At 41.1% G+C, this 12623-nt stretch overlaps 1 protein-coding gene across 1 annotated transcript in view; it reads right to left on the minus strand.

Moving 5' to 3' along the window:
• LOC120745984 overlaps positions 1-11299 on the minus strand; it is a 17358-nt gene extending 6059 nt beyond the window's left edge. Inside the window, exon 1 of the mRNA XM_040051218.1 lies at positions 11246-11299. Coding sequence (XP_039907152.1) covers positions 11246-11299 — 54 coding nt within the window. The remainder of the gene's footprint in view (positions 1-11245) is intronic.
• Positions 11300-12623: the final 1324 nt, after the last annotated feature.

Genomic DNA, 12623 nt, shown 5'->3' on the forward strand with positions numbered 1-12623 from the left:
CATTTGAACAAAGTCGACTGTGAGTAGATTAAAAAAAAGAAGCAGCCACACAAATGCTTAATTTCAGCAGTGTCTTCATTTCAATGGAGCAACAGAGCAATTACATTTACATCTCTGCTACTTCCTCTGACACTGGCGAATCTCCAGAGTCAATGGAAATTAAAATCTCTCAAGGATTCCACAGTGATCAGCGGCGCCTTTGAGGGCGAATGGGGGGGTAAAATAATCATACACGGCTTTATCTGCGAAAGAGATGGTTCGTTAATGTATAGCAGACAAAAGAGCCTGAGGAGCTGTGGCTGGGGGGGGGCACCGGCTCTGTTTCGTAGTGGTGTAGTGCCCCCTAGTGGCAATGAGCCCACTTGCTGTGGCATTGTTCAGCCACAGATGGTCCTTTTACCGGGATAAGCCGAGAGACACTGAATATCAGAGATCAGGGTTATCAGTGTGTGCGGGAATAAGACTACAGCCACAATACACACCCAGGACTGTGCAGAGCAATCTAAGCAATCCAGTCTCAGATACACACCCAGCACCAGCACAGCAACACCATTCAGCTTATTAATATTTGACCACCTGACATGGAGAATGTCATTTCTCCTGCATTTCTACTGGAAAGTGCATTTAAATAATCACAACACTGCTGCGCTTCCACCTAACAGCACATGTCTTTCTGTCATACATGTAGACTTTGTGGTGAACTTAATGACTCTTTACACACACACACACACACACACACACACACACACACACACACACACAGTGTAGAGATCTCTGCCAATAGCTGCAAAGCTTCTTCATTAACGCCGTGTGCTCACAGGCAGGCTGGCAGGGTTTAGAGGTCCACATGTTTTTGTTTGTTTGTTTCTATCAAAGGTTTTTAGACGGTCCGTCATAGCTGAGGTGGACATTACTGTGGACATGGGCAGAAATGTTTTATTATTAAATGCTTATATTAAGAGCACTGTGGGACTAGACATGAGCTGTAACTGTGCTGCTCATTCCCCTTTGTTAACATAGTGCTGAGAGATTATGCATTTTTATGAACAAATGTATTTTGGCATGAACATGGTGCCACATGTGTTCTGAATAAGAATGTCCCACTATGTTTTGCTCATGTTTTTATTTTCCTTTACATAAAACACACTTCTTCCATAAATTAACATTTGGAAAAGTAAAAAAAAAGGTGTTTATATTCACCTTCACTGAAGTGAATTTCCTCGAGTTCCTCACTAAACACATTGACATGTTTTGTCCGCAGCATTCATCCCAAAGAATCAGGCTGGACTGAAAATCCTTTTGCTCTGATACAGAGCGAGAGGAGAGAGAGAGAGGAAGGTCTCCGCTTTTCAAAGCAGCCAGCCATACAAAAGCCACTGAATTGAGCTTGAAGCACCACAAGGCCAAATATCAGAACAGCAACATGTACAGCACAACTGTAACACAAAGACAGAAAGAGGAAAAAGGAAAAATCCATAAGCCATCAGCAGCCAATTAATCCCATAAAGCGGTTTTCAATGACAAGCTGGAGCCTCGCCTTTCCTGCCGTGCTCAACAAATCACAGGTCTGCACATGCACGTCTACTTCATTAGACAGGTGACTCGCACTACAGCAAAGTCACGCGGTGTGTTTTTGAAATAAAGGTCTTTGTGTCTGAGTTTTAGCTCGAATAGCTAGAGATTTGTATCTTGGAGCCATACATTTAAATAATGCCAGAGTGCAGATGAATTATGTCAGCCAGGTTTGGCACACTTTATTATTTATTCCCTTTTTATTATATGCTTCCATTGTCATATTATATGCTACCATACAGAGGTAAGGATGACGGTTCTCTTTCTACTGCCTTTCTGTTTCATGTCAGTGTGGAAGTATGCAATGTGGAGTTTATGTAGTTAAAAAACAAACAGCGAGCACATCGACGGGTCATGCCCAGCAGTTTTTGTGTTGTTGCGATGTACTGAGGATTGTTCTCCTGAGGGGCCACAGGGCAAACACTTGTTTTTGGCTCTCTACAGACTCCTACTATATGTGTTAGTTACATTGTTTCCCCTGATACCCAGAAACCAAGCACAGATTCAGAGCTGAAATGACTTCACTCTAAGAACATAAAGTGCTCCATTGTACCTTTAGCAGTGCAGCTCGTCAGTGAGGACATTATTAAGATAATGCTGCTGTACCTTTGACAGGGGGTACTCTTGTGGTTGGTACCTTACAGAGACCAGTTCTGAATATCTGGTAATATTTTTTACATCTTTTTGTAATATTACTAAAATGGATCTTTAAAAAAACAAAAGGTGCAAAGGCGCTGTAGCCACCCCTTAAAGCCTCTGGGTATTTGAAGTTCCAGTTGCCAAGGTAACCTCCAATGGATTTACTGGCATGTCATATGTTAATCGTGGGACCTGCCCACTTTGCGTCACCAGCATTTATTTGTCCAGTAGTTATTTAAAGCCACAGAATGTCATTGACTTTCTCTGGTCTTTGATTGCTGTGAACTGCTTCCTGTGTGGACACAGCTTTGGTGCTTCATTTCTTTGGTGACACTTTGTTATAAAGTACAAAGTTATTGCTTCATTAATCTGTAGTAACAGTTAACTTGCTGCACAAAATAACAAAAATGTTTTAATTACATTTATAAATAATTAGTCGTTGTAATTTATGAATATTATTGTCATTAGTTTCTATAACAGAAAATATCAAATTACAGTTTTGCATATTCTGTGCAGCATCACAGCTGATCATGTTTTGCAATGAAGGTTTCTTTACTAATCAGTTATCCCATGTAATTCCAAGGATATAAAATGCTTCTGTTGAGTCAAAGCTGCCAGCGTCGTAGAGGCACGAGGTTTCCTTCAGCGCTGTGAAACCCACAGGAGGCAGCATCCAGCAGAAGGTCTTAACTACAACTGAAAATTGCAGTTTATGAAATCAACAGGAATTTAAAAAGCGCATAACTCTGGAAATGCAGCGTAGGTGACTGTTTCACATTCAGGCTCCAGCGTGGCCAACAGAACTGCTCGCTGTGCCACAGTTTTCTATCAAGCTGACTTTCTTAGCTGAGAAAATTCTGCCAATTTTCAAAGTAAAAGAACCTTTGTAGATTAAGTGCTCTGTGTGAGGACATGTTATTTGAATCCTTGCAAAGGATGAAACACATTTGAACCAAACTATTCATAATCTTAACGAGCAGTTTTGGCATCTAAACCTAACCGAAAGCAAACTTATCTAGTCATTGATGGCTTTAACTCTTTTTATTGTCTGATGTAAGACTGAGATCCGTAACTTCATAATTATGATTGTGAAGTTACACTTTATAATATGGCTGCATTTGCACTATAGTTAACTGGAGCTGAAATGGATTTTTATTAAAAATTACAATGTAATCATATTTATCATAACTACAAATACTTAATGATAGGTGCAGTAGAATAAGGGAGCAGAAAGTCAGTGTTTTACAGGAAGCAAATAAATAATTATACTCTAAGCAAACTTAAGTAATATATGAGTAACCTTAGGCAGTGATTTTTTTTGTAAGTGTTGCATAACTTTGGGTATTTTACAGGACAGAACAGACTCGAGTGCAGACACAGCTCTTGAAAAGGTTCACAGTTTATTTACAGCTGGGAACACCACAGTGCAATATATATACAGTGAGCTGGGTGGGGGCCCAGGGCTCTGGGGAGAAGAGGGAAGGGAATCCACGCACTCCCTTCCTGCTCACTGCTGTTTCACACCGTTCACATTCAGTCAGCATGAATGAGAAGGAAAGTGTGTGAAATATTAGCTGTGTGACATCACACATCACCGTAGGAACCCGCTCTCCCTTCCTGGGTCCTCACCCGGACCGTTCCACCTCCCCTTCACATTGCACTCCACCTGCGAGTAAGTAAACCCTGCAAGTTATACAGTGCCTCATGCAGAACTCCTCTGATATCTCTCTCCTTCTGTTTCAGTGACCTCCATCGTCACTCTACTCCTTAATCACGTTTTGATTCATGCCTCTTTCCTTCCACAAACTTAAGATGTAATCTGGTGTTTGTTAATAAATTCTGATTAGAAATCTGTCTATTGTACCTTCATCTGCATCTGCTTTTGGGTCCACTTTTCGGCATCGGCCTTTGCGGCCGTGACGAGCTTCCTTGTCCTGATGTAAGGGGCTTCTATCGCCTCCCTTTGGCCAGTTATTTATCCCAGCGAGGTATCTGATCATTGGCAGAGCATAGGTATTGATTGGGAGATTTCCAGGTGTCCTTGATGCCTGCAATGTTGACTTCTGGTAGTGCAGAAGTCAGTCCCCTCAGTTCTGATTACCTTCCCTCTCTTTGCTGCATCCCACTACACTTCTATAGTCCAAGGTGCTGTATATCCTTGTGGTGGACACCAGTGAATCAATGTCTCATTCAGTCCTGGGATACATCTTGATGGTGGTGGATAACTGCTCCATTCTGTAGTTGGTATCTGTAGCCAATCTTGTCAATAATCTCACTGAGGGGGTTCAGACCTTTGCAGAACATAGTGGAGACAAAGCATCTCTCCTTGGTTAATCCCAGACTTGATGGTAACTTGTGCTATAGGCTTGAAGTTGGCCTCTAGTGTTGTACACCACATCCCCATTGAGTTCCTGATAAAGGTTCTTAGGGTCCTGTTGATCTTGTATAGTTCTAGTGTAGATCACTCCGTTGATTTCAGCAATGGCCACAGTAGGGTTGTCTGTAATGCTGCATTCACATCTTCTAGTAGACCTTCAGAGGGTACTTCACTTAATCTTGGTAACTGGCTATGGAGGGTCCTGGTTTGCCATGATCCTGTCTTTCAGGTTAATTCCTCTCACACTCAGAGTACATACGCACTCTACCTGATGTCCCTTTACCATGGCACTTGTGTTGCATCTCATTGATCTCCATTTATGACATCAGTTCCTTGTCTCAGGAGCTTGGACAGAAAAGCGTCTGGACTTCTTTAAGTTTCCTTGAAGACGTTTCACCTCTCACCCAAGAAGCTTCTTCAGTTCTAAGAGCAATAGGTGGAGATTTACGTCCTATGGGAGTGTCCCCAAGAGTGTCATGGACCCCCTATTGTCATGGCACGCCGTCTCTCGGTTCTGCAATGTTTATGCTTTGTGTTCTTAGTGGTGTCCCTGCTAGTTTTAAAAACCCACTCCCTGTTGGTGTATGAGCGACAGACGCTGCTTAATATCTGTGACTGCTTAAGCTCCCCAGCGTTAGTGAGCGATGTGGAGGACTCCCACCATCTATGGCATCTGTACTGGAGGAACTGCATCGCTGTGATCCAGCCTGGGATCCTTCTAAACGGAAGCGCTGTAGAAGTGGACGTATACGTGCCACGCGCTCTGGGAAATGTGTTCAGGTCAGAACTTGGATGCGGCAGGTCCTTACCATCGGCGGCCCTGGCTGTTTAGGACTTTATTTTGGCCTCAAACAGCGCTGCCTTCTTCCTGTTTACGTCATTGGCGTCGCTCACCCGACGCAGTTTTATTGGTCGCCATGCCAACGGGATATGAGGGGAGGTGAAGCGAATATAAACAGCCTACAATTACTGACTGCTACCACGGATGGACAGAGAGTTAAATTAGCTCTCTTAAATGCAAGATTTGTATCAAATAAAACTCATGTACTTCGGGACTTTTTTGGTACTCATAAGCCGGACGTCATGTTCCTAACATACCGTCCACTTAAATATAATGGCTTGTTTATTTTGGAATTTTCAGACTAAGGATTCTTATAGTGGGGGACTTTAATATTCATCTGTGTTTTGAGGATAAACCCCTGGTCAAAGATTTCTTAAATGTAATTGATTCCTCAAACTTCACACAATTGTGTCTGGGCCAACACGTAAGGGCCACACCCTAGACCTTGTGTTGGGTTATGGACTGAATGTATCAATGACTGAAAATTGTGTTTTACCTATTTTCAACCACTCACCAATTTTATTTGATATTTTAATCCCTAAATCTCCAGCTTCTGAGAGGGGAAATTGACCCTCAGATCATCTCATCATAATAGCCCCGAAGCATTGCTTGGAGTAAAATTACATTTACTTGATGTGTTGGACCCCATTTTTACCCAGGAGTTACTGTATGTGTGGACACCTTGACTGCGAACCTTAATAATACACTTCTTGAACTACTGGACTCTGTTGTTCCTATAAAGAAGTTAAAATGTCAAAAAGGAACCCTATGCCCTGGCTATATGAGGAGCTCTTGAATTTGAGAAGAAATTGAAGAAAAGCAGAGCGTCACTGGCAATCTTCCAGACTAGAAGTATCTCTCCAGGCTTGGACTCACTGTCTTTTTTTCAATATGTGATGTCTGCAGCAATAGCAAATTATTTCTCAAATCTCATCTTGAGTCATAAGCATAACTCAAAACTCTTATTTAACACAGTGTCGCAACAGAGAGTAACTCAACTCTCTGCTGTTCAAATTTCACAGCTCATGACTTTCTTATGTTTTTCAGAGAGAGGGCTGAAACACTTAGGAATCAGATTACTCCCTCATCAAGCAGTTCGTCAGACTACTCGGCTGCTTTGCCTGTTGATGCTAATAAACTATTCTCTGACTTCAAGGTTATTTCCCTGTCTGGATTAACTAAGGTTGTAAAAGCAGCTCGATATACAACCTGTTCTTTGGATCCTCTACCAGCCTGGGCTATAAAGGAACTGTGGTCAGTATTAGGACCCTACATTCTGTTTCTCTTAACACATCTGTCTTTTTTGTCTAAGGCCTTTGAAAAAGTATTTTGAAAAAGCAGCTCACTGAGCATCTGTCAACAAACAATCAGTTTGAACCATTTCAGTCTGCTTTTAGACCAAATCACTCCACAGAAACAGCTTTTGTCAAAGTGATAAATGATCTGCTGGTAAATGCAGACAACGATCGCACTTCAGTTTTATTACTGCTGGATCTAAGTGCTGCGTTTGACACTGTGGATCACTGTATTTTATTGGATAGGCTTGAACATTTTATTGGAATTACAGGAAATGTTTTATCATGGCTGAGATCTTACCTGTCTGGGAGGTCTCAGACTGTTAGTTTTAAAAACGATCTCTCAGAGACCTGTGCAGTGAGGCATGGGGTCCCTCAGGGCTCCATACTTGGACCATTGCTGTTTTCTATGTACCTGCTGCCTCTTGGTGTTCTTTTATGTTCTTTTAATGTAACCTTTCATTGTTACGCTGATGACCTGCAGCTTTATGTTCCTCTAACCAAGTTTTAGAGGTCTACAGATGGTGCAAAATGCAGCTGCTCGCATTTTAACAAGAACTGGGAAATTCACATTACCCCTGTACTGAGATTTCTTCATTGGCTACCTTGTCAGGTTTGAGAAGAGTTTAAGGTCCTGCTGCTCACCTACAAGGCTTTAAATGTATTGGCACCTTCATACCTCTCCGACCTTTTAAACCTCTATGTTCCAAACCATGCTCTCCGATCTCAGGACGCTGGCCTTCTAAAGGTTCCTAGAGCCAGAAAAAAGACAACTGGAGAGCGTGCTTTTTCTTTTCGTGCCCCATTTTTGTGGAACAATCTCCCTCAAGATATTATGCAGGCATGCTCTGTGGAGGTTTTTTAAACTAAGTTGAAGACACATTTGTTCACCCGATCCTACAGGTCTTAATTCTATGCCTTCTGGTTTTTAAATTGTTACTGTTTTAACGTGTATTGTGTTTTTTACTTGTATTGCTTTGTATCGCTGTTATTTATCTTTTTAGTTTCAAATAGCTGTACAGCACTTTGTTTGAAAGCGCTTTATAAATAAAGTCATTATTATTATTATTCAGAGACTATCCGTTCACCTTTTGTGCTTCGCACAAAGACCCATTGGGTGGAACCAAAGATCTCAAATTTGGACTCATCAGACCAAGGCACAGATTTCCACTGGTCTAATGTCCATTCCTTGTGTTTCTTGGTACCAAAAAAATCTCTTCTGCTTCTTGCTTTTCCTTGGTTGTGGTTTTTAGCAGCTATTTTACCATAAAGGTCAGTTTTGGGACTGCTCTCCCTCCCTCTGCACTTCTCCACGCCTAGTGCTAGCTAGCCATGGAGAAGAAGTAGCAAAGAAGAATAGAATTTCTCTTCAATTTTAACTTCTATTCTAGCCACCATCAGGGGCGATTCTAGGATCAGAGCTTTGGAGGTGCTGAGCACCCAGAGAGCTGCCCAGCCAGGCAAGATAAACGTCACGATGAGACTTCTTCCCTGTCTCTGTCAGTCCCTGCATCCTAAACCCCTGTTCCTTCCTGTCCTCATCATCTGTTGTCTTCATCTCCGTTATCGGTCATCAGAATTTTACCATCTCTGTGCAAGTCTGCAAATTTCTTTATTAAACCATAAGATTCTTAAATTCATCAGGTCTCTCTGTGCCTGGGTCCTCGTCACAAAACATGACATCACTGTTTTGCACATTTTAACACAATTTAATCCCCACATTTGTGAAAGAAAAGCAAAACACTTTTTTGAAAAATCTGTAACAAAACCATCAAATCTGATAAAGTTTATTTAAATGCTGCAAAAGAAGAATGGATTGGAATAAAAAAAAATATCCTAACCTTAATTACTGGGGGAGAATAATGAATGATGCTCATAGTGAGTAAAAAGTCAACGGAGTGCATTTTTTAGACAGAGATTCACTTTTAATGTGTTTGTATAATATAATACAGATACATAAAAAACACTCAAAATATTGAAGAGTCCTTGAAATGTACAAATGTACAAAATATTAATAAAAAAATTATAAAAATGGAGGCAACTTTGCTTATGGTACAGTGTACACAATGTATGAAAAAATCTTTACTGCAGATACTACTATGGCTCTGCAGATTTTTTCTTTTATTTTAACCTATGTGACTTTTCAGATTGGTAACAGATTGGAATTTTGTGTTGTAAGATTTATGAGTTTCATGCTTTCATAGTGGTACTTGGGAGAGCTTGACATTTTCTCAGGTGGTCCACACTGTAACAAGTGTGAGAAACACTGATAAGTGTGTGTGTGTGCTTTTGGAAAACATTTAAAGCTGCAGTACAGAATCTTTGAAACAAGCTTAAAACATTTTTAGAAACAGAGCATCTGCTTCTCTTTACAGCTGCTCACTCCACCAGGGCTGTTTGGCTCTTTCTGATAGTGAGCAAATGTGATGCACGTACTGCGGCAGTCATACAGACAACTGGACGGTCCAAAAGTTGGCCTACCTGTTACTGGCTGAGGTTTCAGTAGAGGTGTGGCTGAACCACATAAAAATATATCATGAATTTCAATCTCCCCGATCAATGATAATGTTATGTTGGAATGTTGTTAAAGAGGGTCAAAATGTTTCAACCCAGTTTGTTTTGCAGATTCTTTTTAGCAGCTTTAATATCGGGAGGACACAACTTCCAGACTGTGAGTAAAATCAGGTTTTTCCTCTTTGTCAGTTTAACAGTTTCTGTTGTGCCTGTCACTGCTCCCTGTCTGTTTTCTTACCTGGTTCTTCCTGACCTTGTACTTTCTCCTCACGTTCCCTCTTTCTCTCTCCCTCTTTGGACTGACAATCATACATCTATGATGTCTATACTTTCGTTGTAAAATATTACGTCTCAACCAAGTACTGTATGGTTTTTTATATATGTAGTCTGTCACACAAACAGCAAATATTGTCAAAAAAAGTAGGAAATCTTCGGGGGTTCTTCGATTCATTTTGGGAGTGCTGAAGCACCCCCAAAATGGGCTAAAAACGCCCCTGGCCACCATAGAAAACTAAATATTCCAGTCAGCTGGTGTCAATAAATGCCAACTCACTGTTCAAAAATGGTGATTATTATCATTATCTGAGTAAATACTGTACATTAAAACTCCTAATTAAATGTTTTGATGTGAGCATTTTTCCTGTGAGATTTCCTCTATCAAAAAAAGCTTAAATTCAGACTTTTGTCTTATGGTTTGATCCATGTATCCAGCCAGAGAGAGCAATTCAACGTAATAGACATAAGACATGATAACATTGCACAGAACATCACAGTGTTTTTGTGCTAAAGAACACTCAGAATATCATTAAAAAGCAGAGACTCCCTTCATACTTTAGTTCACTGACCCTCCTGGAACACTATATTCAATATTTTATGTATAATCAGAATCAGAAAGACTTTATTATTTATCCCAAAAGGGGCAATTAAGATATATTTATTCTCATAAATAAATAAATAAATATTTGCTTTCTCACATATAGCACAAGTCAATTTTGAGAAATGATCTCTGCTGCAGTGCATGTGTTTTACCCTGATGCCATGATGGTCTCTCTTGGATGCATGTACACAGCTCACAGCCTGATATGGGTCTGTTGGTGGAGTCAGATGGGGCTCATAAGGATATTGTAAGGATTCATATACATCTGGATCACATGGTTTGGTCAGTTGAAAAACACACTTGTTTTTAAACAGTTCAACATGTTCTTCTTCAGTGGGGCAAAGGAAGTTCAGGTGCCAGATGAAATTCGGCCCTTTTGAAAACTAGTTCCTTCGCCTGAGACGTGTTGCTTTCCTCAGTGCCGCTCCTCAGTTATCCAGCTCCTTCAACACCAAGTGCACATCCTCTTTCCTCACTTGTAGTCCATGTTCCCTGCATTCAGCGTACATCCTTCGGTACCCGTGAAGATGCCCAGAGAACTGCAATTGGTGGTCAATGAATTCAACCAAGACTGCAGGTCAGAGTACATTTTGTGACGAGCGTGTCCCCTTGTTTGAAAACTGTGTCTAGCACTGTTTTAATGTCTTTATAGTTTAGGCCAAGCTCAAAGTAAAAATCTATGAATCTCTCACATGGCTGTGTGTCCTCCATCACTGTGGTTGTTTCTAAGGTTTCAGTACTGACCTGGAGGGGCATGGACTTGCAAAAGGACATCTTCATCATTTTTTCTCCAGGGCTCCGTACAATAGTGACAGCCGATCAGTTAAAACTGCTGAAAGTCCAATAAAAGTCCATTAAAATACAAAGTCCAGCAGCGACCTCACATGTCCTCTCCACTTCTTCACTCTGGTACCCACTAAAGGAGGACAGCGGCAGTCACTTCCTTGTATTTACCAATGTTCCTTCATCCGAGGACTGGCTCCGAACTTGGAACCCTGAATGGGCAGAGCTCCTAACTCGCCAGCCACCGTTCTCTGTTCTCTTCTTGATGCTCTCCTGTCACCTCTTCACACTCCGCCGACAGTGTTCTTTCCTTTCTCGTCTCCGGCTACACCGCCCAAAGCTCTTACAGCCATAGTGCTCTTGGTGGTCATCACGGTCATGCTCTGCATCACAGTCGCCATGCTGCCATTCACCCCCTCATGACTGTGAGACTATTTAGTGGCTAAGATGGAGTGCCTCCCAGGAACAAATGTCACAATAAAAGCATGTGATAAAACTGGAAGAATAAAACACTTACTATTAAAAGAAAGATAAAACACAGCAACTCGTGCAAAATAATTAAAAACACACCTAGTTAAAATCTGCCTCATGACACTAACAACCAGCAGCTTCCAAGTGAGGCAGAGCAACTCTAGTGCTCTTTGTTAGTAGGTGACCTGTGGCCTTGATTTGAAGAGCTTCGCATAACGAATACGTCCACCTGGGCTTCTGATGCTGCTTGGGGCTTTAGAGCTTGGTAGGATAAAGCAGGAGCTGTTTGCACACATGCACTTATTTGTGCTGCTGCAAAAAACATCAGCTTTTTATGGATTCAGGGTCTGAATACCAAGTACTGAGTGTTTTGTTGGCCAGAACCATTCGTTGTTGTATTTTAACATTTTACATACTATTTAGCTCTACTTCTAGCACGCAGGTTTAATAGAGTGCTAATCAAAAACCAGAACGTTCAGTTTGCCATTCACTGTATGTCTCAGCATCTTACCTGTGGTCCTGAGCTCTGAGTAGAAACCCAAAATGACTTCTCCGCACAGGGTGACTGGGCTCAGCCTTAGAAATAGACGAGGGAGCCCACGCTGCTGTTTCTTTGTGTCCAAAAGAGCCGGCTTAGATAGTCTGGCATCCATTAGGCATACCTTCTTGGTTCCTCCCTTTTGTGAACACACTCATGTAGGAAAAGTACCTGAGGTCCAGCCAAAACTTGTGATCTGGAATGGGAGCACCTGGGAATCCTCCTGAAGAGTTACTCTGGTTGACCCACTGCTACCATGGCCGAACTATGGATTAGCAGGAGAAAACAGATGGGTTATTATAATAATACGTTTTAGTGCCTGAATCGGATCAAACAGAGTCAACAGGAAACAATGTAATGTGTGCTACCTGTTATCACAACCAGTATCACTATGCCAGTTCATGTGTTTTTAACAAAAGCTCCATATTTAATGCTTATTTAATGATAAAGGGTTGTCATGCTTTTTTGCCTCTTTCAGAAATCAAAACAAGCTTTGAATAAATTTCATAAGAACTGCACACTAATAAGCATCGTTATAGTAGTGGTTAATATTTCATTTGTCATTTATAAAGCATTATTTGTCCACAGTATATTATTTATTAACATAGATGTAAATGTTCAGTCTTGGTTAATAAGCTCATAATGCATAACATAACATAACATAACAAGCATTTTTATACTTTATACTGTATAAATAATGGACTAACCATTTCTAA

The sequence above is a fragment of the Simochromis diagramma genome, unplaced genomic scaffold, assembly GCF_900408965.1.
Source record: "Simochromis diagramma unplaced genomic scaffold, fSimDia1.1 OVJJ01000644.1, whole genome shotgun sequence".
NCBI classification, from domain to species: Eukaryota; Metazoa; Chordata; class Actinopteri; order Cichliformes; family Cichlidae; genus Simochromis; species Simochromis diagramma.